The sequence below is a fragment of the Oncorhynchus keta genome, chromosome 29, assembly GCF_023373465.1.
Source record: "Oncorhynchus keta strain PuntledgeMale-10-30-2019 chromosome 29, Oket_V2, whole genome shotgun sequence".
NCBI classification, from domain to species: domain Eukaryota; kingdom Metazoa; phylum Chordata; class Actinopteri; order Salmoniformes; family Salmonidae; genus Oncorhynchus; species Oncorhynchus keta.
Window position 1 is genome coordinate 49,482,897 of NC_068449.1, and position 25,193 is coordinate 49,508,089.

The following is a 25,193-nucleotide window of genomic DNA, read 5'->3' on the forward strand; positions in this document are numbered from 1 at the left end:
AGCTGGAACAAATTCTAACTAAGCGGCTAGCATAATACAATACAGTATAACAGTGTGTGTTTAACGAATCCATTAAAACTATTGGCGGTTCTCTAGCTAAGTGAAGAGGGGCCACTTACAAGACTGTAAAGGGGTTTGGAAATCCTTCAGTGTGGCTTGCATTCCAAACTATTATAAGAGCCCTCAATGAATTTGAGGTTTAGCATGTAGAGAGACCCCCTACAGAGCCGAGCACTACAAACAGCCCTGATCTCTCTCTCTCTCTCTCTCTCTCTCTCTCTCTCTCTCTCTCTCTCTCTCTCTCTCTCTCTCTCTCTCAATTAAATTTCAATTCAAGTGGCTTTACTGGCATGGTAAACATATGTTTACATTTCCAAAGCAAGTGAAATTGATAAACAAAAGTGAAATAAAACAATAAAAAGTGAACAGTAAATATACCATACTCATGTTGGGCAGCGTTTCTGTAAACTATTTCATTATAAATTCCCACACCGAACCCACACAAATCTGGTTAAATTAAGTATAAAGCTTAAGACATATGGCAGTGCCCCGTGGCGTGGATTACATAAATAACTCGTAAATATATGATATACTTAATATGTCAGGCTTGAGATTATAAATCCCCACTTGCATTAGGATATGGATTGTTATGGGTTAAATAACATCTGTAAGTCATTAGTAGCGGCCACAGAAGGCACCTTGCAAACGTTCGTAATGATGGCAACACGGGGTATGATAATTGGTAACAGTGTTGACTCATGGCGATATTAAGCATAGTTCTGCGATATCCATATGTAGTAGTCAGTGTACAACCATTGAAATACAGCAAGGACATTTCACTCCACATGTTGAGTCCACAAGGGATTCGTCTCCAACGTCTCCAAGAGAAGGTGCGCGTGTCCCAACTCATATTTTTTAGCAGTAAATTGCAGCTATTCCGTGGAGAAACAGACTGAGCTTCTGGGAAGAAAAAACGCATGCAGGGGGAGGAGGAATATCTAGTGACACCGTGAAATTGCATTGAACATGCCATTCTCTGCTCGGAGGACGTTCATGCTCCCCAAACTGTCATCTGTTCGCTGGGTGGATGCCGCCGCTGACACAGGAGTTTGACGCAGAAAGCTCACAAGTGAAAATAGTCTCCAGGAGCTTTCGTTTCACGGAGAAAATAACGGCCTTATTTTGACCTGTCGCCATCGCAACATCATTTTTATGACAGCGGTCTGACGAAAATTCGGATATCTGATGCGCTATTCATTTTCTTTTGAGGAAAAAGAACTTGAGAAACAGCGCTTGACCAAAAGAGGTCAACAAATAAGGAGTACCTTTTTTTGCTCCGGATAAAGACTTCTAAAATGCACTTATTTGGAATATCTGTTTTCCTTGCCAATTCAGCGATTCTCTACGCAAATCTAGCCAGTGAATCGAGTCATGAATTCAATCACGATTATTATGATTATGATCAGGATCAAGGGGATGCACGGGTATGTATTTGGATACATGTTTTCTATTTAACGCATGCAATGTATAATTACTTTATGCATTACTATTATGCATTGTAAATGATTCAATTGATATTCAAACACATTTTATCATTATATTGGGGAATGTGGGATGGAGCAGAGGGTACAAGTCATAATATTTGACTTTCCACAAATTTGGTGATGATGTAAGTTACTGAACATTCGCTACCGTACAGTATGTAGTGAATATAGACATCACTGAAACAAGGGGCACATCAACAGGAGGTCATTTAAGCTGAACTTTTAATGGGAAAAAGGCTCGGAATATATGGCATTTTATTACAGGGGATAATATTTATCTCCAGCTGGGGGCTATCATGGATGAGATGGCGAGAGAGCAGTGAGAATTACTCACAATGAAAGGATGCAGAGGAGATTAGAGGAGAGCACTTTCAAATTAGCAGAAGAAAGGGGGTGGAGGCAGGTGTCACTGTTCAAGACCTGTGGGGGCTTCAGTGTGTGTTGTGTGTGTGTGTGTGTGTGTGTGTGTGTGTGTGTGTGTGTGTGTGTGTGTGTGTGTGTGTGTGTGTGTGTGTGTGTGTGTGTGTGTGTGTGTGTGTGTGTGTGTGTGTTCTGTGTGTCTGTGTGTGTGTTGTGTGTGTGCCTCAGTGCATGTTCTTTCCCCAGTGTGTGTGTGTCTGTGTTCCTCAGTGTGCCTCAGTGTGTCTGTGTGTCTGTGTGTGTGTTCCTCAGTGTGTGTGTGCCTCAGTGCATGTTCCTCAGTGTGTGTGTGCTTTCCCCAGTGTGTGTGTGTGTGTGTGCGTGTGTGTGTGTCTGTGTTCCTCAGTGCGTGCCTCAGTGTGTGTGTGTGTGTGTGTGGGCCTCAGTGTGTGTTCCTCAGTGTGTGTGTGTGTGTGTGTGCGTGTGCGTGTGCGTGTGTGTGTTCCTCAGTAGCAGTAAGAGATAAGGAGACAGGGATAATCTTAAACACGTGGCTATTTGATCCTATAATATGACACTTAGTTGGTGGGATTAACACTGTTACTAGTTGACTTTTAGTGTCTCAAATAAGCCTGCAGCTGTAATGATGCACTGAAAACACAGGTTCTCATCCTTACACTCTCTTCTCCTTTCTCTCTCTCTCTCTGTGTGTGTGTGTGTGTGTGTGTGTTCAGTAATGATCTTGTTATGTACTCCCATTGGCTTATAAAGGTTATTTACAGTCATACGTCTTTATGACCTGACAAAACAAAATGTCCTGTCTGGATAGTTTCACTTCCAGTACCTACCTCTGGTATCAAAGTAGTATCATTCTGGTTTATGTGAAAGTAAATTACCTCATATGACATACATTTAAAAAATCTAATGGAAACATTAAACACCTCCCATAGGGACTGCGGTGATTGGTCTGAGTGTGTGTGTGTGTGTGTGCGTGCGTGCATGCGTGCATGTGTGTGTGTGTGTCTATGTTATCACAGTTATGTTAATCCCCTGGAGTCGTTATCAAATTAAAAGTAATTAAGACACATTTCATCAGAATTCAAAGACTACATGTTCAACCATATATATATATATTGTTTTATCCAAGCGGGAGGTATTTATCCTATGGTGACTATGGTTACGATACAGCGATGAATATTTGACCCATAGCTGAACTGGAACCCAGACCATGTGTGATTTTATAGTAAGAAACACATCCTGTGCAGGTTCAGTGTGTCTACTTCTTCAGTACTGTAACTACACTTTAACACGCACGCGATGCGAGCGTTGCAAAATAAATGTAGAAATCTATATTATTCAGTTATTGCACCCACACTGCTCATGCACGTCAACGAGTGTCTGTGTTGCCAAGGGCTAAAATAGAAGTCAGTTCTATTTGTGACGCAGATCGCACTGCAAGTCCTGCCTCTCCCATCTCCTCATTGGTTTATAGAAGCAGGTACCCACATGCCATCTCCTCATTGGTTATACCAGCCGTGGGTGACTGAAAGACAAACGATGTCAGTGGCGGTAATGCACCTAATTTATGAAAGTTGCAAATCGCAGCATAAAGTCAAGAGAAGAAAAAGCATGGAAGGAGCAGAGATGACTAGAAACTGACACACTGAGGACGATAACTACACTATAACACGCACGCGTCTTTCAGTCACCCACGTGGGTATAACCAATGACGAGATGGCACGTGGGTGGGTACCTGCTTCTATAAACCAATGAGGAAATGGGAGAGGCAGAATTTGCAGCGCGATCTGTGTCAGAAATAGGAATGACTTCTATTTTAGCCCTTGGCAAGGCAGACGCTCGTTGGCACGTGCGAGCATGTGTGGGTGCAATAATTGAATAACATGTAAGTCTAAATTTATTTTGCAATGCGAGTGGTGTAGTCAGCCTGTAACTCACCTACAACTAGAAGTCATCTGGCTGCATCACTCAGTGTTGAGTTCACACACACACACACACACACACACACACACACACACACACACACACACACACACACACACACACACACACACACACACACACACACACACACACACACACACACACGCGTCGAAGTGAGACATCCACTTCGAAAGAGTACTAAGGATGAATGGCTGTTCTTGTGGGGCTAGAGAGTAGAACGAGACTGGGTTGAGAGAGTTGAGAAGGGGTACGTCCATGAAGGGCGAATTGGAGTAGGGGGTGCTGTTAGGGATAAGAGGGGCGGCTGTAATTTGTGGTCAACTTGAGGTTTGGATCAGACCTCAACCCAACCGTAGCGTAGACCTTTGTGCATGCCGGTGGGTCTGTCCCAATAGTCTGGTCTGGATAATTGTTATGTAGCTATTTAATGTTGAAACATTGCTTGATTTGTGCCTGTTTGCTTTATTACACACACACACCTCTGTAAGGGGGGCTCTTGGTAGTGTACGTACAGGAGGCCTGGGTGTTTGTGTTACAGTTGGTGAAGAATGCAGACAATTTTATCCAAAGCAACTTACAGTCATATGTGCATACATGTCATGTTTGTCATGTTTGGGTGGTCCGGGGTGTCAAACCCACTACCCTCGCGTTACAACACCATGCTCTACCAACTGAGCTACAAAGGGACCCCTAGCCAGTCCTCCCCGATATACTCAAGAGACTTAGGTAGGGAGTGGGAGTTAAGAAGTGTTTCCTGTCTTTTCCATGACAGTCAGTGTAGTATGTGAAGAGACTAGGTAGGGAGTGGGAGTTAAGAAGTGTTTCCTGTCTTTTCCATGACAGTCAGTGTAGTATGTGAAGAGACTAGGTAGGGAGTGGGAGTTAAGGAGTGTTTCCTGTCTTCTCCATGACAGTCAGTGTAGTATGTGAAGAGACTAGGTAGGGAGTGGGAGTTAAGGAGTGTTTCCTGTCTTTTCCATGACAGTCAGTGTAGTATGTGAAGAGACTAGGTAGGGAGTGGGAGTTAAGAAGTGTTTCCTGTCTTCTCCATGACAGTCAGTGTAGTATGTGAAGAGACTAGGTAGGGAGTGGGAGTTAAGGAGTGTTTCCTGTCTTTTCCATGACAGTCAGTGTAGTATGTGAAGAGACTAGGTAGGGAGTGGGAGTTAAGAAGTGTTTCCTGTCTTCTCCATGACAGTCAGTGTAGTATGTGAAGAGACTAGGTAGGGAGTGGGAGTTAAGAAGTGTTTCCTGTCTTTTCCATGACAGTCAGTCAGTATGTGAAGAGACTAGGTAGGGAGTGGGAGAGAAGTGTTTCCTGTCTTTTCCATGACAGTCAGTGTAGTATGTGAAGAGAGTAGGTAGGGAGTGGGAGTTAAGAAGTGTTTCCTGTCTTTTCCATGACAGTCAGTGTAGTATGTGAAGAGACCAGGTAGGGAGACAGTTCAGTGTTTCCTGTCTTTTCCATGACAGTCAGTGTAGTATGTGAAGAGACTAGGTAGGGAGTGGGAGTTAAGAAGTGTTTCCTGTCTTTTCCATGACAGTCAGTGTAGTATGTGAAGAGACTAGGTAGGGAGTGGGAGTTAAGAAGTGTTTCCTGTCTTTTCCATGACAGTCAGTGTAGTATGTGAAGAGACTAGGTAGGGAGTGGGAGTTAAGGAGTGTTTCCTGTCTTCTCCATGACAGTCAGTGTAGTATGTGAAGAGACTAGGTAGGGAGTGGGAGTTAAGGAGTGTTTCCTGTCTTTTCCATGACAGTAGTATGTGAAGAGACTAGGTAGGGAGTGGGAGTTAAGAAGTGTTTCCTGTCTTTTCCATGACAGTCAGTGTAGTATGTGAAGAGACTAGGTAGGGGTGGGAGTTAAGGAGTGTTTCCTGTCTTCTCCATGACAGGTGTTATGTGAAGAGACTAGGTAGGGAGTGGGAGTTAAGGAGTGTTTCCTGTCTTCTCCATGACAGTCAGTGTAGTATGTGAAGAGACTAGGTAGGGAGTGGGAGTTAAGAAGTGTTTCCTGTCTTTTCCATGACAGTCAGTGTAGTATGTGAAGAGACTAGGTAGGGAGTGGGAGTTAAGGAGTGTTTCCTGTCTTCTCCATGACAGTCAGTGTAGTATGTGAAGAGACTAGGTAGGGAGTGGGAGTTAGAAGTGTTTCCTGTCTTTTCCATGACAGTCAGTGTAGTATGTGAAGAGACTAGGTAGGGAGTGGGAGTTAAGGAGTGTTTCCTGTCTTGACTCCATCCATGACAGTCAGTGTAGTATGTCAGTATAGGGGTTAAAGGCTGTTTCCTGTCTTCTCCATGACAGTCAGTGTAGTATGTGAAGAGACTAGGTAGGGAGTAGAGGTTAAAGGCTGTTTCCTGTCTTCTCCATGACAGTCAGTATACTATGTGAAGAGACGAGGTAGGGAGTAGGGGTTAAAGGCTGTTTCCTGTCTTCTCCATGACAGTCAGTATACTATGTGAAGAGACTAGGTAGGGAGTAGGGGTTAAAGGCTATTTCCTGTCTTCTCCATGACAGTCAGTATACTATGTGAAGAGACTAGGTAGGGAGTAGGGGTTAAAGGCTATTTCCTGTCTTCTCCATGACAGTCAGTATACTATGTGAAGAGACTAGGTAGGGAGTAGGGGTTAAAGGCTGTTTCCTGTCTTCTCCATTACAGTCAGTATACTATGTGAAGAAACGAGGTAGGGAGTAGGGGTTAAAGGCTGTTTCCTGTCTTCTCCATGACAGTCAGTATACTATGTGAAGAGACGAGGTAGGGAGTAGGGGTTAAAGGCTATTTCCTGTCTTCTCCATGACAGTCAGTATACTATGTGAAGAGACTAGGTAGGGAGTAGGGGTTAAAGGCTATTTCCTGTCTTCTCCATGACAGTCAGTATACTATGTGAAGAGACTAGGTAGGGAGTAGGGGTTAAAGGCTGTTTCCTGTCTTCTCCATTACAGTCAGTATACTATGTGAAGAGACTAGGTAGGGAGTAGGGGTTAAAGGCTGTTTCCTGTCTTCTCCATGACAGTCAGTGTAGTATGTGAAGAGACTAGGTAGGGAGTAGGGGTTAAAGGCTGTTTCCTGTCTTCTCCATGACAGTCAGTGTAGTATGTGAAGAGACTAGGTAGGGAGTAGGGGTTAAAGGCTGTTTCCTGTCTTCTCCATGACAGTCAGTATACTATGTGAAGAGACTAGGTAGGGAGTAGGGGTTAAAGGCTGTTTCCTGTCTTCTCCATGGCAGTCAGTGTAGTATGTGAAGTACTCCGTTGTTCTCGTAAGCCCAACAGTTAGATCCCAGGTGGAAGCGATTTCCTCACAGCTGCTTTCCTCAGCTTGACTTTATCTCTAGGTTATCTCTGTTACACAACCCACCTGTCGCAACTCCTCGTCTTACGAGGAGTCTGTATCACACCTCTTTTCAGCACTTCATCCCTTTTCACCAAGAAAGAACACAGTGACAGAGTATCAAACATGAGCTAGATGAGTTGGTGACATAAGGTTGTAGGGTTTGGATCTGGCATAGGCCGAAGGGAGAGAGGGTCAAAGTTCAGCTGTCCTTTGAGTTCGGACACAGTTGCAATTACAGCCAGTATTACAAGAGAGCTGTCACTTTTATGGCCAAACTAGCCATCTCAATGTGTTTATGAAATGTCTACAATGGCAAGTATTTGAGTGCCTGCCAAAATGGAGAGAAAAAAAACTTGTCAGAGGTTCAGTGGAGAATATGGGAGTCCCAAGCACTGGATTACAATAAGAGGACAAAAATATTAACAAATATATACAAGACATTTTTCATTACATGATGTTGATGCTGCTTCAGACAATTGAGTTAATGCTTAGACACCTTAATGTATACATGCCTGTACCCACCCAGGAGTACAATGCTCTCACTCTCTCCCACACAAACACGCTATTCTCTCTCTCTCTCTCTCTCTCTCTCTCTCTCTCTCTCTCTCTCTCTCTCTCTCTCTCTCTCTCTCTCTGCCTCTCTCTCTCTCTCTCTCTCTCTCTCTCTCTCTCTCTCTCTCTCTCTCTCTCTCTCTCTCTCTCTCTCTCTCTCTCTGCCTCTCTCTCTTTTCTCTCTATTTCTGCCTCATTCAGTATGTGCTACTAAAGTGCTACTAACGACCCCCTCATAAACCCAGGCCGTATAGTGAACCTTATGAACAACAAGCAGTCAATGATCATCAGTTGAATCCTCAGTGTGTCCATATGTCTGTGACAGTAGCACAGTGGGAAGCCTTTGACTACCAGTACTGTTTGTCTGTCTGCTACTGAACCCTCCAGCTCCCTCACACAGCAGCCAGCAGGTGGTAGCTCACTACAAAACTAGAGCTGACATACCGTAAGCTAGGATCAACATCACTGTCAGAAGTATGGCTGTGTGCTAACTCTGTCTGGTTAATGTAAAGCTGAGAACAGAGAGAAGAATGTATTCCCATGGTCCTTCAGGACAACTAATGGTGCCTCTCTGACACTCTCTTGCCCTCGCCTCACCAACTTCGTGGAAACAGTGCAGTCAAGAAGAGGCCAAATGAGTTCACGGTCCTCAGAAGAAGTTTTGGATGTTTTCAAAACACCTTTATCTGCAGTGGAGACCCTTTAGTTCAGCTCACGTGAGCTGGAAATGAACGGTAGCCGCAGTGCCAGGTGCTTAGGGTGTAGTGTGACCAAACAATGCTTAATTCCCATTGTTAAGATGATGCAACAAGTATTTCATGATTTAATAAAGGCTGAACGCATTTTCTCTTGAAGTGCCAAAGCCCCCTAAAAATATTGTGACTAATTGGTGCAACAAAAAAAAATGCAAATTGCTTTGTGTTTGATGTTTGATGTTAGCACCAGCTAGCAGTGATGTTATGCAAGTCTAATTTCTTCCTAACATCGAACATCTGCTTTCACGGGGTTACTGACAAGGTCTATGACTGCATACAGGTGTAATCCTATCAGTGTAAACAGTGATTCACTAATCTGTCTCTTCCCCCACGTTTCCTGTACCGTGTTTGACAAAGACCAGAACATCCCATAATAATGGAGGTACTGAACCGTCAAGGACCGTTCCATTCTTTTCACAACCTATTTGGATGAATGCTTTAACTAATAAACGCAGAATCTCTCAAAACACAAAAACAACAAACCCGGGCTAGAGAGTACCAGTATAAATATTGACCTTTTAGCATGTTATCACCTGCTGTGATACTGCACCGCGTGTCATTTCAAAGTTTCAGCATTTATTTGTCACGCGCACAGGAGACAGCAGGTACAGTGAAATGCTTACTTGCAAGCTACTTCACAACAATTCAATATCAAGGTGAGAGAATATAATGTTCAGGAAATAATACAAGTCAGAATGAAACAGTGAGAAAACACACGAGAAATACAGAGAAAGTAACACAGCAATAGAAGCTATACTTGCCTAGTTAAATAAAGGTCAAATAAAATAAAATAAAAAATAAATAAAATAAAAATAAAATAAAACACAAAATATATATATACTGAGTGTACAAAACATTAAGAACACCTTCCTAATATTGAGTTGCCCTCAGAACAGCCTCACTCCATCGGGGCATGGACTCTACAAGGTGTCGAAAGCGTTCCACAGGGATGCTGGCCCATGTTGACTCCAATGCTTCCCACAGTTGTGTCAAGTTGGGTGGATGTCCTTTGGGTGGTGGACCATTCTTGATACACACAGGAAACTGTTAAGCATGAAAAACCTAGCAGCGTTGCAGTTCTTGTCAAAACCGGTGCGCCTGGCACATACTACTATACCCCGTTCAAAGGCACTTCAATCTTTTCTCTTGCACATTCACCCTCTGAATGGCGCACATACACAATCCATGTCTCAATTGTCTCAATTGTATTTAACCTGTCTCCTCCCCCACATCTACACTGATTGAAGTGGATTTAACAAGTGACACCAATAAGGGATTCACCTGGTCAGTCTATGTCATGTAAACAGCAGGTGTTCTTAATTTTTTATACACTCAGTGAATTGAGACTGTAGCTTAAACTGACAGATTTTGATGGGTATTTCTGTATTATGTTACTTAGATTGATGCAGGGGTGTGTCAATAGACCCTTTATTATTACTTAGACATGGCAAAATAGGAAATGAATCATAGTAAATTAAGCAAACACAGATTTTTACAATAATCACATATATTTATCACTAGCTTAACCATTTAGAGATTTAAAAAAAATGTTCCTAAGCACAATTTAACCAAGCGCTATAGACTGGGTCAGTGCAGCAGGCTGAACTCTTGACGGTCCTAGCATACCTACCGATCCTCGACTTCGGCGATGTCATTTACAAAATAGCCTCCAACACTCTACTCAACAAATTGGATGCAGTCTATCACAGTGCCATCCGTTTTCTCATCAAAGCCCCATATACTACCCAGCACTGCGACCTGTACGCTCTCGTTGGCTGGCCCTCGTTTAATACTCGGTGCCAAACCCACTTGCTCCAGGTCATCTACAAGTCTTTGCTAGGTAAAGCCCCACCCTATCTCAGTTCACTGGTCACCATAGCAGCACCCACCTGCAGCACACGCTCCAGAAGGTATATTTCATTGGTCACCCCCAAAGCCAATTCCTCCTTCGGCCACCTTTCCTTACTGTTCGCTGCTGCCAATGACTGGAACGAACTGCAAAAATCGCTGAAGCTGGAGACTCGTATCTTCCTCACTAACTCAAGCACCAGCTGTCAGAGCAGCTCACAGATCATTGCACCTGTACATAGCCCATCTGTAAATAGCCCATCCAACTACCTCATCCCCATACTGTATTTATTTATTCATTTTTGCTGCTTTGCACCCCAGTATCTCTACTTGCACATTCATCTTCTGCACATCTACCATTCCAGTGTTTCATTGCTATATCGTAATTACCTCGCCACTATGGCCTATTTTATTGCCTTAACTCCCTTATCTTACCTCATTTGCGCACACTATATATATACTTTTTTCTACTGTATTATTGACTGTATGTTTGTTTATTCTATGTGTAACTCTGTTGTTGTATGTGTCACACTGCTTTTCTTTATCTTGGCCAGGTCGCAGTTGTAAATGAAAACTTGTTCTCAACTAGCCTAGCTGGTTAAATAAAGGTGATATATATATATATATATATATTTTTTTTAAATACCTAACATCTTCAGACTGAAGAGTAAAGAGTTGGATTAAACTCACAAAGGATATACAAAACTCTCAACTCCCATTTTCTGCAGTGGGGAGATTGAATGGGGGTCAATGAGGTTAGAATGCATCATGAACAGGCTCAGTTCAGGCTACTTGTTGGTAGCAGACATTGTATAATGTGGTGCTTCTGAGCTCTTCAGGTGTTAACATTTAACCTGTTTCTCATTGTTATGCTGATCCTGCCTCTCAACAACCTGTCTTTTCTGACTAGGAAAATGAAAGCAGATTAAATGGAAAGTGAACGATGCTCAGTTAGTTTTTCTGTGGTGATTAGATAATCAGATCCAACTCTCTGTAGTCAGAAATGTGTACTAGACATTGTCATGGTCCTTGAATTTAAGAAATTTTGCTATGATAACATCTTAGTGTTTGAGAATATCTTCAGGGACTCGATATTACATATTATGCAGCATTTCGAAGCTGGACGAATGGGACCAATTTCATATGGGAGACGAATTCTAACAGAATCACAACAGCTAAGATGAGAGACCACACTAGTCTACAGAGACCCACCTAGTCTACAGAGACCACACTAGCCTAAAGAGACCTACCTAGTCTACAGAGTCCCACCTAGTCTACAGAGACCCACCTAGTCTACAGAGATCACACTAGCCTAAAGAGACCATGCTAGTCTACAGAGACCACACTAGCCTAAAGAGACCTACCTAGTCTACAGAGTCCCACCTAGTCTACAGAGACCCACCTAGTCTACAGAGATCACACTAGCCTAAAGAGACCATGCTAGTCTACAGAGACCATGCTAGTCTACAGAGACCACACTAGCCTAAAGATACCATGCTAGTCTACAGAGACCATGCTAGTCTACAGAGACCACACTAGCCTAAAGAGACCTACCTAGTCTACAGAGTCCCACCTAGTCTACAGAGACCCACCTAGTCGACAGAGATCACACTAGCCTAAAGAGACCATGCTAGTCTACAGAGACCATGCTAGTCTACAGAGACCACACTAGCCTAAAGAGACCATGCTAGTCTACAGAGACCCACCTAGTCTACAGAGACCACACTAGCCTACAGACACTATGCTAGTCTACAGAGACCGCAATAGTCTACAGAGACCCACCTAGTCTACAGAGACCACACTAGCCTACAAATACCATGCTAGTCTACAGAGACCTTGATAGTCTCAGGACAGCAGAGACCTCCGGAGACACCTGAAACCCCACCTCTTTAAGGAATACCTAGGATAGGATAAAGTAATCCCCCCTTAAAAGATTTAGATGCACTAGAGTGGCTGTTCCACTGGACATAAGGTGAATGCACCAATTTGTAAGTCTCTGGATAAGAGTCTGCTAAATGACTTAAATGTAATGTAAATGTAGTCTACAGAGACCACACAAGTCTACAGAGTCCACAATAGTCTACAGACACCACTCTAGTCTACAGAGTCCACACTAGTCTACAGAGTCCACAATAGTCTACAGAGACCACAATAGTCTACAGAGACTACTCTAGTCTACAGAGACCGCGCTAGTCTACAGAGACCGCAATAGTCTGCAGAGACTACCATAGTCTACATAGACCCCGCTAGTCTACAGAGTCCACAATAGTCTACAGAGACCACGCTAGTCTACAGAGACCACGCTAGTCTACAGAGACCACTCTAGCCTACAGAGACCACTCTAGTCTACAGAGGCCACAATAGTCTACAGAGACCATGCTAGTCTGCAGCATCCACAATAGTCTACAAAGACCACTCTAGTCTACAGAGTCCACAATAGTCTACAGAGACCACAATAGTCTACGTACACCACACTAGTCTACAGAGACCACTCTAGCCTACAGAGACAACAATAGTCTACAGAGACCACAATAGTCTACAAAGACCACAATAGTCTACAGAGACCACGTTAGTCTACAGAGACCACAATAGTCTACAGAGACCATGCTAGTCTACAGAGACCACGCTAGTCTACAGAGACCACGTTAGTCTACAGAGACCACAATAGTCTACAGAGACCATGCTAGTCTACAGAGACCACGCTAGTCTACAGAGTCCACAATATTCTACAGAGACCACAATAGTCTACATACACCACTCTAGCCTACAGAGACCACAATAGTCTACAGAGACCACAATAGTCTACAAAGACCACAATAGTCTACAGAGACCACTCTAGTGTAGAGAGACCACAATGGTCCTGAATAGCAGGTGACAAGAAATCTGCCTTTCATAACTGCACCAGTTCTCTATACGTCTTTTTTCTTCTCTTCCCTGTTCAGCCTGTTCGGTTCACATATGGAAGTACATCTAATCCCCTACATGTGTTTAACCACTTCTAAAACAGTAGCGTAGAAGAGCATCAATCAGCTGAGGTTTAATTAGAAAAGAGAGAGCCTAGAGAGGGAAGAAGAATGAGATGTGGAGGAGATGTGGTCTTTAACCTCCCAGCCACTCCTCCTAAACTCTTGTCCTCTCTGCGTTGACTTTGTACACGCGCCTTTAAATGCAGCGCTACGGAAACGAGGTGATTGGCGGTTTTATTCATACCACCAACATAAGGACTTGCCATTTGGAAGTGCACACAGGTGGTAGAGGTGCAGAGAGAGGAAAAATCCCCTATTCATTCTTAGCCTGGTTTCCTTTAAGCTCTGACAGGTTTAAAGAAAGGGGTAATTTAAAATGTTCTGGACCTCAGACAGAGGCACGGAGCAGACAGAGGGAAAAGCTTTACTGGTCGACTGGAGAAGACCCAGGGTCATATTAGATAGCATTTCTTGATTGTGGCAATATTACTTTCGGAATGGAATTCAACCAATAATTTCTCTGTCTACTGCCTTATAACCTAAGCCTGTCATGGTACATGCGACATCCAAAGTCCTCCATAGTGATAGTTTTAGTGGGTACGCCGATTTGATTGACTTTCGTTACAAGTTTCACAATTGACTGTTCTGTTTGACTAATCTCTATTGTTCTGTTTGTATACCACTCAGAAAGCAAAGGATCCTCACAAGCTTCCCTGTTTGTCATGGGTACATGTTTAGGGGCCCCAGTAACTCTGTATGTACTGACACCATGACTAAACAAGAGGGCTAGCTAGGTGGTCTCCTCATCGGGAGTAGCAGAGTGTGCATGTAGACTGTGTTGTGTGCGGGCATCTGTGAGTATGTGTGTGTGTGTGTGTCACTGTGGCGTGTCTTCAGACCAGTCATGCAGCTCACACTCCTCTTCTAAACAAACGTCTTGCCTCAGTGAGTTCTCAGTTAATCAAAAACCGCTAAGCTAACCCGTTGTCTCCAAACCAGTTTCCCCACACACACACACGGCTCTGCGCTCCTAAGTCAGCTTAAACCACAACTGCCAGCGTGCAACCGCAGGACTCCAAGCACTAAAACAACAAGTCGTGACGTAATGCCCTCGCGGCCAATACCGCAAAAAGCGATGAGCTCTGGCTCCCTCTGCACTGTTTCAGTTTAGCACTTCCAACTGCTCTGTGAAAACAATTGCAATTAGAGATCTGTGAGTGCAGTTCAAATTTTCACACACTTCTCTCTTGACAATACATGAAACTCAAGTTATTCAAGTGTATCTCAAGGATTTGCACATACAGGGCCTGCCCTGTCAAGATAAACCAACAAGTTAACTCTCAGGCTCCTACAAGGACAATTAGCATAGGACAGCATGTAAGATAGACGTTTTCTCCTGTCCTATGCTTTGAGGTTTTCCCTCATCCATTATGTTGGAAAGAATCAGCATGCAGTGGTAGACCAGTGGGAGGGGTCATGGCTTGAAGGGATCCAGCTTTTGTCAAATGTACATCAAAAGTTGTTTTATGTGCATTTTAGCTAACCCAGTGGAGGCTAGCTAACCCAGTGGAGGCTAGCTAACCCAGTGGGGGCTAGCTAACCTAGTGGAGGCTAGCTAACCCAGTGGAGGCTAGCTAACCCAGTGGGGGCTAGCTAACCCAGTGGGGGCTAGCTAACCCAGTGGGGGCTAGCTAACCCAGTGGAGGCTAGCTAACCCAGTGGGGGCTAGCTAACCCAGTGGGGGCTAGCTAACCCAGTGGAGGCTGGAGGCTGATGTGTGGGGATGAAAAGTCGGCCAGGCAGAACACCCTGGAAGGGAAGTTCAGAAGGTGGGCTATGCTACATCAGGCTCTAGTTCCCGGTGGTCCTATAGAGCCAGATAAATAGGCTGAGCTGATTGCTTCACTGCACCACAGAAACCCTAAAGCAAGCAGCCATTCACAGATAAACATGTCTAATCCCACTAAAACACATCCCACATGTCCTTCAAACTGTCAGATATCTGCGAAACGAATCTGCAAATTCAAAGTGGAAGGGTGACAAAATGGAAGCCAGTTGAGGATTACAAGATCAGTGTTCGAAATCCCTTTTCCTCCAAGTTCTTCTGCAAAGCTGATTGTATTTTGGCAATTATTCAATAAAAGTTTATTGGGGTTTTGAAAGATAATCCTATACTATGTACATTAACACTGACTATGATATTTTATTTGCTCAGACTTTGCACAGCGCCAGTTTTACATCTAATGGCTATTGCAGCTCTAGCGCTAAGAAGGGATAAGCCATTCCCCCAAGGAAGAAGGCAAGTGGGGGAGAGAGTGTGGAAGAAGGAGGGTGGAATGATGCTGGCCTTTGGATGAGCTGTAGCGTGATGTACATGAGGAATTGTTGGAGTCTTCCTACCTACCGGGAGACATCTCAATCACACCAGGGTGCGTCCCAAATGGCACCCTGTCACCTATATAGTGAGGATTGGGTGCCCATAAAGCTCTGGTCAAAGGTAGTGCACTAAAAAGGCAATAGGGTGCCATTTGAGAAGCACACCAGGAAATGATTAGTGATGAATAGCATTATTCAAATGAAACCTGCGGTCTGTCTGGGTTCAGGTCTGCTGAGCGGTCCCTACATGATGATTTGTATCTCAGTTCATTTCGGGTCCGTATCAGTAGAATAGGACAGATATCCCTGAAAGTGGCTTACCCTGCATACCTGATGGATGGCGGCATGGCGGTGCATGGGCCCTCTCTTCCCTTACAACTCCTTCTATCTATATTGTGGTGGGAGTCTGCTCAGGCATCCAGAGCTGGTGTTTGTGCTGTGTAGCTAGGTCAGTGCAGTCTGGTGTTTGTCCTGTCTTACTGTAGCTAGGTCAGTGGAGTCTGGTGTTTGTCCTGTCTTACTGAAGCTAGGTCAGTGGAGTCTGGTGTTTGTCCTGTCTTACTGTAGCTAGGTCAGTGGAGTCTGGTGTTGGTCCTGTCTTACTGTAGCTAGGTCAGTGGAGTCTGGTGTTGGTCCTGTCTTACTGTAGCTAGGTCAGTGGAGTCTGGTGTTTGTCCTGTCTTACTGTAGCTAGGTCAGTGGAGTCTGGTGTTTGTCCTGTCTTACTGTAGCTAGGTCAGTGTAGTCTGGTGTTGGTCCTGTCTTACTGTAGCTAGGTCAGTGGAGTCTGGTGTTTGTCCTGTCTTACTGTAGCTAGGTCAGTGTAGTCTGGTGTTTGTCCTGTCTTACTGTAGCTAGGTCAGTGTAGTCTGGTGTTTGTCCTGTCTTCAGCTAGGTCAGTGTAGTCTGGTGTTTGTCCTGTCTTACTGTAGCTAGGTCAGTGGAGTCTGGTGTTTGTCCTGTCTTACTGTAGCTAGATCAGTGTAGTCTGGTGTTGGTCCTGTCTTACTGTAGCTAGGTCAGTGTAGTCTGGTGTTGGTCCTGTCTTACTGTAGCTAGGTCAGTGTAGTCTGGTGTTTGTCCTGTCTTACTGTAGCTAGGTCAGTGGAGTCTGGTGTTTGTCCTGTCTTACTGTAGCTAGGTCAGTGGAGTCTGGTGTTTGTCCTGTCTTACTGTAGCTAGGTCAGTGGAGTCTGGTGTTTGTCCTGTCTTACTGTAGCTAGGTCAGTGTAGTCTGGTGTTGGTCCTGTCTTACTGTAGCTAGGTCAGTGGAGTCTGGTGTTTGTCCTGTCTTACTGTAGCTAGGTCAGTGTAGTCTGGTGTTTGTCCTGTCTTACTGTAGCTAGATCAGTGGAGTCTGGTGTTTGTCCTGTCTTACTGTAGCTAGGTCAGTGGAGTCTGGTGTTTGTCCTGTCTTACTGTAGCTAGGTCAGTGGAGTCTGGTGTTTGTCCTGTCTTACTGTAGCTAGGTCAGTGTAGTCTGGTGTTTGTCCTGTCTTACTGTAGCTAGGTCAGTGGAGTCTGGTGTTTGTCCTGTCTTACTGTAGCTAGGTCAGTGTAGTCTGGTGTTTGTCCTGTCTTACTGTAGCTAGGTCAGTGGAGTCTGGTGTTTGGTCCTGTCTTACTGTAGCTAGGTCAGTGGAGTCTGGTGTTTGTCCTGTCTTACTGTAGCTCAGGTCTGGTGTTTGTGGAGTCTGAGTGTTTGTCCTGTCTTACTGTAGCTAGGTCAGTTAGTCTCCCCCAGTGTCAGTGTCCTGTCTTACTGTAGCAAAGTCTGGTGTTTGTCCTGTCTTACTGTAGCTAGGTCAGTGGAGTCTGGTGTTTGTCCTGCTCCCCCAGTGCAGTACTCTCTGAACCTGTCCTGTCGTACTGTAGCTAAGTCAGCTCCCCAGTGCAGTGCTCACCAAACCTGTCCTGTCTTACTCTAGCTGCATCCGGAGTTGTCTAAATTTAGATATATGAATATGCTTCTGGCAAGGTCTGTTTCCCCAGTACAGTGTTCTCTAAGCCTGTCCTAGCTAGGCCTGTTCTAGTTCCATTACTTCCTGTTCGCTGTCTCTAAGCCTGGTCCTGAGGGTCTAATAAATATGGATGAAAGTAATGGCTGCAACAGATGCTACACGTGTAATTCCTGTGTTTGTGCATGTAGCTAGTAGTGGGATCAGACTATGGAGAAAATCCCACTTTAGCAGCCTGCTGTTCCACCTTGCCTTTGGCCACATGCCATTCCATAAACTCTTATCCCCATTTCGAAGTTATGGTTCCTTCTCATGTACAGACCGTGGATGATATGCAGACATCAGAGATATTACGGTTCGTTATGGATCTGTTTTGGTTTGAATATTTAGTGGTTTCACATCTGTGGCTATAACATAATGTCGTCAGATCAAACTTTAGATGACTGAATGTTGGATCTGACCAAAAGAGGATATGCCTTGGTTTTAAAGGATCTGTTTAGTGAGTTCTGTCCTGATGTACAACAGCGAATACAATTCTGTGTTTGGTTTCAAATCAATTGAAGCAGATTTGGGAAGTGGAAAACTATTCCGTTTTAAATTGTTGGATGACATAAACAGAATATGTTACTATCACAAGTTAAGGACAGAAATAGTTTGAGGTTTTCCTGTCATTCCGTTGACATCAAATACATAATTTGTTGAGTAACTCTCAGACCTATTACCTATTGGCCACTGTTACAGCGTTTTTCCAAACCATGATGCTTGTTTGTTCTTAAGGGAACCAGTTTCAATCGGTTATTTTGTTTTCAATATGACTCATAAGATTCGATTATGCGGTTTGTACATATTAGGAAATCTTTAATTCACTATTTATGCAATATCGATGAGTCAATGTCTGACTTTGGCAGGATTTTGACTGTTTTTATTGATTATGACATCACTTTTGGGAATGGAAAAATATTGTCAGGCACTAAATGTCACTCTAACGCAGAACATGACATCAGGCTCCGTCTTTAGGCAGTGTAAAACAGATACAAACGGACGATACAGTATCATATACTCCCCATGGCAATACATTCATGGTAATATATTTGAAGAGGTAGATTCTAGTTGATTCCTGGCAACACAGATTAAATCCCTGGCCCTGCAGGAGAACGGAAGAGAGGAATTCCAGGCTCAGATTGGGAAGATCGTTTTGGGCTGGTGGATCCTAGAGCATCCGGGATTCCGGTGAACCAGAGGATGGGGGAGCACGGACACTGCTGCTTCACAGTCCAGTCCAGCCCAGGCTCAGGCTGTGGTTTATACCTGTCATCATAGGAAATACCTAGAGTCGTACTGTACAGGAAAGGATGTAGCAGCCTTCCAGTAACTCAGTACTGAGCCCATCACTTCGGCCACAGGTTTCTCCTGTTCGTTACAGAAAGTAACTCCCACGCATATGATTCCATCTTGACATCGTTTATTGTCTGTTTTCCCTGACTAGGGGAATCTCACAGCCGTGGTTGTAATCTATACAACCAGGGACTGGATTTGTTCCCGGTCAAATCACATGGTCAGGGAAACCTCCTGGTCCTAGCCACTCCCTCCTAATGGTGTCAAGTGAACAATTGAAAGTCAGCTCAATTTACAATATTGTTTTTAGGCAAGGGTGAGCATGTTTGCTTGGTAATTGGAACCACACAAGCTGATGATTAAACCACACTGGCATGTTATTATTGTCATAGTGGTCAGGTGGATTTCCTGTGCCTGCTTGTAGTGTGGCAATAATGTTCCATGACCATATCACTCAGTCATACATTCGCTTCCTGTGCCTGTGGCAGTGCACTCCACTAACAGCAGAGATTTGTCCAAAATGGCACCCTATTCCCTATGGTGTGGACTACTTCACTGCTCTGAGAAGGGAATACTGTGCCATTTTGGATGAAGACCAGGACTGACAAAAAATGAACTTTGGCTGAGGTTTTATGTGTTACATTTTGAACATTCTTGTATCCGGACTGTATGTCCGTCCGAGCGGTCATTCATATCCTGTGACTTCAAACTTTCACCGCATGAACCCTAGTCAACAGTGGTCAATGTAAGTGTCATCAGTGGGATTGCTTGGCAGAGTTCTAAACTGCATGGAGCAAATGAAAGTGTTGTGTTTTGTGGTGGATGTGATTCATTTGAACCGTTTTACTGCAGTTGGCTAAATCGGGGTCACACAGAGTGTTTCTTGAAACAACTCTATTTTGAAACAAAGGGATACACCTCACACACATGGTTATGGGCTTTAAAAAAAATAAGACACCTGTACCATGTCAGAAATAGAGTTGAAATGTACAACATTTTTAGTTTGCATCCCAATATCATTTGACTGCAGGAAAGGACTACCTATCATATGGTCTGCTTGCCTACTGTACTATACTGTCAAGTGTCTACTGCCTGGTGGATGCATTCCACTGTGGATCCTTATTGTGTGTTTCCATATTGGTCTTCTGTACTCTGTGCTCCCATGTCAATAGTAAAACAACAATGGGTTCTATTCCTAGTTAAACGGAATGTTTAGTTGGAGATACGTTTGTCCGTTGTTTGCCTTTGTCTCTTAAATTTGATTTAAGACGTCAGACATTTCTGTTCCCTAGTGAAAGAACGTGAGGGTGGATCAAGGTGTGAATAAGCTTACACACACACACACGCACACGCGCATGCACAGACACACACATACACATACACACACACACACACACACACACACATATACACACATACATACACACACACACACACACACACAGTGTCTATTGTTTCTGGTAGGAAACAGACCACTGCGTGTTATCTCTAGAATCATTGACAACTAACACATGAAAGGAGTCTAATACAATTGTCTTGTTCAGGGTTTCTCTGGTGTTTGAGTTTCCTGAATAAATAAAGGGGAAAATGCCCGCTTACTACAAGGAATTGAATTCTACCTCTTCACCTGATACTTTGACAAGAAAGCAGTGCTCGGGAGAGAGAGGTTGCATGTCCAGAGGACCAGAGTTGAATACCACCGCTGTACAGGCAGTACACTGTAGATTCCACTATATAAACGATTCCAAGGTTCCTCTGTAACCTGACAGAAAGGTCAAGCTCTTTCTCTCTCTGTTTCTGGATTATGTCAACCAGAGTGGAGCTGAGGTCGTATTGTCAATGAACTATTGGCGACACAGGAGTAAAAGATAGAACTGCTGTTCCATCCAGTTATTTTCTTTGCCTTGTTTATTGTCATGACATCTGATGTTCAAGCAAAAGGCTTGAACCTGTGTCCTCGGAGAGTACCGGAGTCCAACAAGCATTCCCTGAAGTGAATAATACAATCAGTATGTTTCCAATCTGTCAATTTTCATGCAAACTGCAAAGCACTTCCCCTTTCAGTTCAATCCTCTTCCTTATGGTTTGGGCGAAATGTTTGCAAACAGCTCGTGGCTCATCTTTGAAGTCAAGATGAACTAGACATATCAACATATTATTAAGTAACCTTCTCTGGAAACAACTCAACTAGGGAAAACATAATGGTTCATGTCTTTGTTGAATTTGCCTATCCTGTCAACGTGTTTTAAAACACTAAACATACCACAAACTTTAAGGCAAACATATGAGTCATGTATTAATTATCATGTTCTCCAAGACAAGCAGTTAAGAGATGTGTTCTCTGTAAATTAGAGTCAAGAACCTTACATATCCATCTGTAAACATGGTGGTCAGCACAGAATAAGATGTCATGTCCAGCCCGGCCACGGATAATAAACTATTCTGAATTACCCAGATAGAGTCTGTTCGATAAAAAAAAAAAACATTTATCGGACCTTTTTTTCTTACTTTCGCTTTTTGACACCTTGAAGGGAGACGAATGTGAGGGAGGAAGGTTCTCTCTTTCTTTCTCTCTCTTTTTTGGTTGTCATCGGGGGTGATCAGTCATGGGGTTAACTGGGCATGTTTCCTGGAATGTTCGAGACAGCAGTATCCCTTTTCATCAGCGACTCCTGTACACTCTGTTAGACGGTGCTCGTGTTTTCACACTTTGCAAACCCGTATCCCCCAAGGAGTGGCAGTGTTTTTAAGGGAGGGAAGCAGCCCGTCAATTGTTTGGTCGGTGATGGGCGACCGGGTGCTGAAGGTGTCCTAGACGATTCTGATACAGATGTCTTCCAGGGGTTGGTTGTACTGTTGAAGGAGAACAGGACATTAGCTATAGTAGCGCCTCCCTACTCGTTCAGACAGTATTGGCCTGCCTCTCCACTGTGTAGACACCCTGAAGGCGTAACCGATACATGTTGGTGTATTTTAATAAAGTCTTAGCCCGTACGTTAACAGCTTTTTATCGTTCACTCCACACTTATTTGTAGTTATAATTATTTTAAAATATCTCATTTCAATACTGGTCTGTGGTTGATACAACTGCAACAGGTAGGCACAATACAAAGGGATTCTCAACATTGAATGAGAATTATGTTTTGGAATGAATCGTAAAACTAACACAGTCAGTAGGTTGAACTGATTTCATGGCAGGTCATTGGAGACCAACAAGTACAGGAGCCTACTAAGGCCTGGCTTGCAGTCCGTGAATGAATGAGTGACTGATTGCTCAAAGACCGTAGCCTAGCAGTTAAGAGCGTTGGACCAGTAACTGAAACTTCGCTGGTTGAAATTCCTAAGCCAATTCGGTGAAACATCTGCCTATGTGCCATTGAGCAAGGTACTTAACCCTAATTGCTTCTGTAAGTCACTCTGGATAAGACTATGTTAAAATGCATATCACCTGATTCCACTGAATCTTTTAAAATAGTTGGCTGTCAGGACAGGAAATGCTTTACCAATGCAATTGAAATGGCTTCGAACCAATGAAAAGGCTCAATGTGTCTAAACAAGCATTTATTACACTTACTAGGGAGTTAGTGGCATGTCTATGTCCGTGAGCCAAAACTATCACCATGAGATTCCTTTCTAAACACTCTTCTTCCTCCTAACAAATAACAATAAGATCTAAGTCAATTCATCAGATCATGGTATTGTCTGGTAACACAGTTCCTCGTGAACCCTGTCTGTATCATTCACCACACTATTGTGGGAGGTCTCCTCAAACCAAACAACCTTCATGTCTTCTCCCCAGTCCTTAATGTGTGATAACGGTACCAGTACATCAGTCCTTATAGGGTCTCTCTGTTCTTTCCATCCAGGAGCCGTCGGAGCCAGACCTTGAGCAGCAGCTGCGCTCCGTGGCCAGTGTTGAGGAACTGATGAGGATAGTGTACCCTAACTACTACAGCGTGCTCAGTTGCCGGTCGAAGCGGGGCGCACGCTTCCCCCTGAGAGGGGAACACACAGCCACGGAAACGCGGTCGAGTGGCGAACTGCCGGCGTTCGCTTCCTTGAACCCTGACACACTGAAAAGTAAGTGTCTGTTTTCAGGAGATGCTTTTTCCATCACTGTTGGCCTGTCTAGGTTTGTTTGTTGTTGACCAACTGACCTTGTAGCCTAGTAACATTTGACTATAACAAACAATTACAAACAGTGCTTAGTTTAGCAAACAAATTCATATCACCTAAAAAAGAAAATACATTTGATTGGCCACTTACCTTGACTGACGTCAATACAGGAAGTGCAATATAATACATGGTTTGTCGAATGATGATGTCATTTTAATGCTCTGGTCTTCCTGTCTGATTCTCTCAACGTGCATCCAACAGGTATTGTGTCAGAGTGGAAAAAGACCCAGTGCATGCCACGAGAAGTTTGTTTAGATGTGGGGAAAGAGTTTGGGGCGGCTACAAACACCTTCTATAAACCACCCTGCGTGTCTGTCTACAGATGTGGGGGCTGCTGCAACAGCGAGGCGCTGCAGTGTATGAACATCAGCACCTCCTACATCAGCAAGACGGTGAGTTACACACTGGGGACCGCAAGGGAGGGAGGGGGGCTGTGGTGTGTGTGTGTGTGTGTGTGTGTGTGTGTGTGTGTGTGTGTGTGTGTGTGTGTGTGTGTGTGTGTGTGTGTGTGTGTGTGTGTGTGTGTGTGTGTGTGTGTGTGTGTGTGTGTGTGTGTGTGTGTGTGTGTGTGTGTGTGTGTGCGTGTGTGTTGGCTATGTTGGAGTGGGGTTCTTAAACTGAGCCGGTACTCAACTTCAGTCCTCACGGGCCGCAGTATCTTGATTGACCACAGATCACTCACAGATCATCATTTTACTAGTTGAATGGCAAGACCTGCAAACCGTTAGACACACAGGCTCCTGAGGACTGGAGTTGGATTAAAGCCTTGCTTCATATGATTTGGAAACAGTTTAGTTGATTCGTATGAAAATGCCAAAACAATGCATTGTTTTTACAGAGTGTGATATGTAGAAATCCAAATGACTTATTGAAGGTACTCTGATGTGCTAACAGCTTCTTTAAAGCCTATGCATAGTTTTTCTCCACAAGACTGAGGGGAGTGAGAGGTTCATTCTCAGTGTCCCACCTTGATTCAGGGGGTAAACGGCAGGCAGGAGATCTTCTGCGAGGTTGTGTGTGTGTTGGAGTTATTAGCGGCTAGGCCTCTTTTACAGTAATTGTCCACTTATTTTGGGTGGGCTGATCCCAGCCTGGCTGTTCTGTGTGATTTAAAGCATGACACGCTCACAGTCAGGGGTTTGAGTCCTCCTGGTCAAGGCCTTAGCATTGCAACTGTTGTTGGACTGCTAATGTTTCTATGGAGACTTACCATAGCCTCTTTAGGTGTAGCTCAATGACTTCATTTACTTAATCCTGGTCACCCCTGGGAACCTAAGGGCTTTTCCTATAATCTTTACTGCCCAAACACATTTTTTTTGGACCATTAAGAAATTAGATTCTCTATTTTAAGGGATCAGAAAAAAAATACCTAATAGTTGTATAATTGTTTTCGTACAATTCAACAGTGCAATGTTTTTCATGACGAGTGAACTAGACTCATGGGGCTTAGGATTTGATATGTTGTGGGGTAGGGGGGGGGGGTCTGTGTGGTACAGTAAATGTGTTTGCGTCAGAGAATAAGCATGCGTCAACATTCAAGGAGACACTGGGGGAGCATAGATGTTAGATTAGCACTCGTCTGTACAATTCAGTTGGGCGCTGGCGTGCCCTGATCTATGCAGGTAAAACATACATGTAGGTTTTCCATCCAAAGTGGTCCGATTTAAGCGAAGGGTTCTATATTTCTATATACCTCTCATTAGCAAGACACAGGGCACCAAGAATGAAATTGAAACCTGCAGTACAATAACACAGCTAAGTAATGTAGCCAACGTGTTTGGTAACTACTTGTTCAACATTGCCGGTTGGATACATACCAAGCGTGATTGGATTCAGATTGAAAATTGAAGCATGCATTTTCCATGCTATTTTGCGAATACAGATTTAATTGATTTCAAGCCAAACTACAGCTCCCATGACTCTTTGATAGGCTTACTTGGAGACTCATAGCTAAACCACTGACTCATGGTACTACTGGATATCCCCAGAGAAAGACTAGCTTGTTGCGTCTACTCCCCCTGACATTT

The 25,193-nt window shown here is 43.9% G+C and overlaps 1 protein-coding gene across 2 annotated transcripts in view; it reads left to right on the forward strand.

Moving 5' to 3' along the window:
- The first annotated feature begins 709 nt into the window (after nucleotides 1-709).
- The window catches only part of LOC118363022 (vascular endothelial growth factor C-like), a 68,460-nt gene continuing 43,976 nt past the window's right edge, over nucleotides 710-25,193 (forward strand). The window contains exons 1-3 of one of the 2 annotated variants that reach the window (XM_052486696.1): nucleotides 710-1,484; nucleotides 22,857-23,070; nucleotides 23,368-23,558. In XM_052486696.1, coding sequence (XP_052342656.1) covers nucleotides 1,356-1,484; nucleotides 22,857-23,070; nucleotides 23,368-23,558 — 534 coding nt within the window. In that variant the 5' untranslated portion in view covers nucleotides 710-1,355. The remainder of the gene's footprint in view (nucleotides 1,485-22,856; nucleotides 23,071-23,367; nucleotides 23,559-25,193) is intronic. The other variant, XM_035743776.2, reaches the window with a different exon arrangement.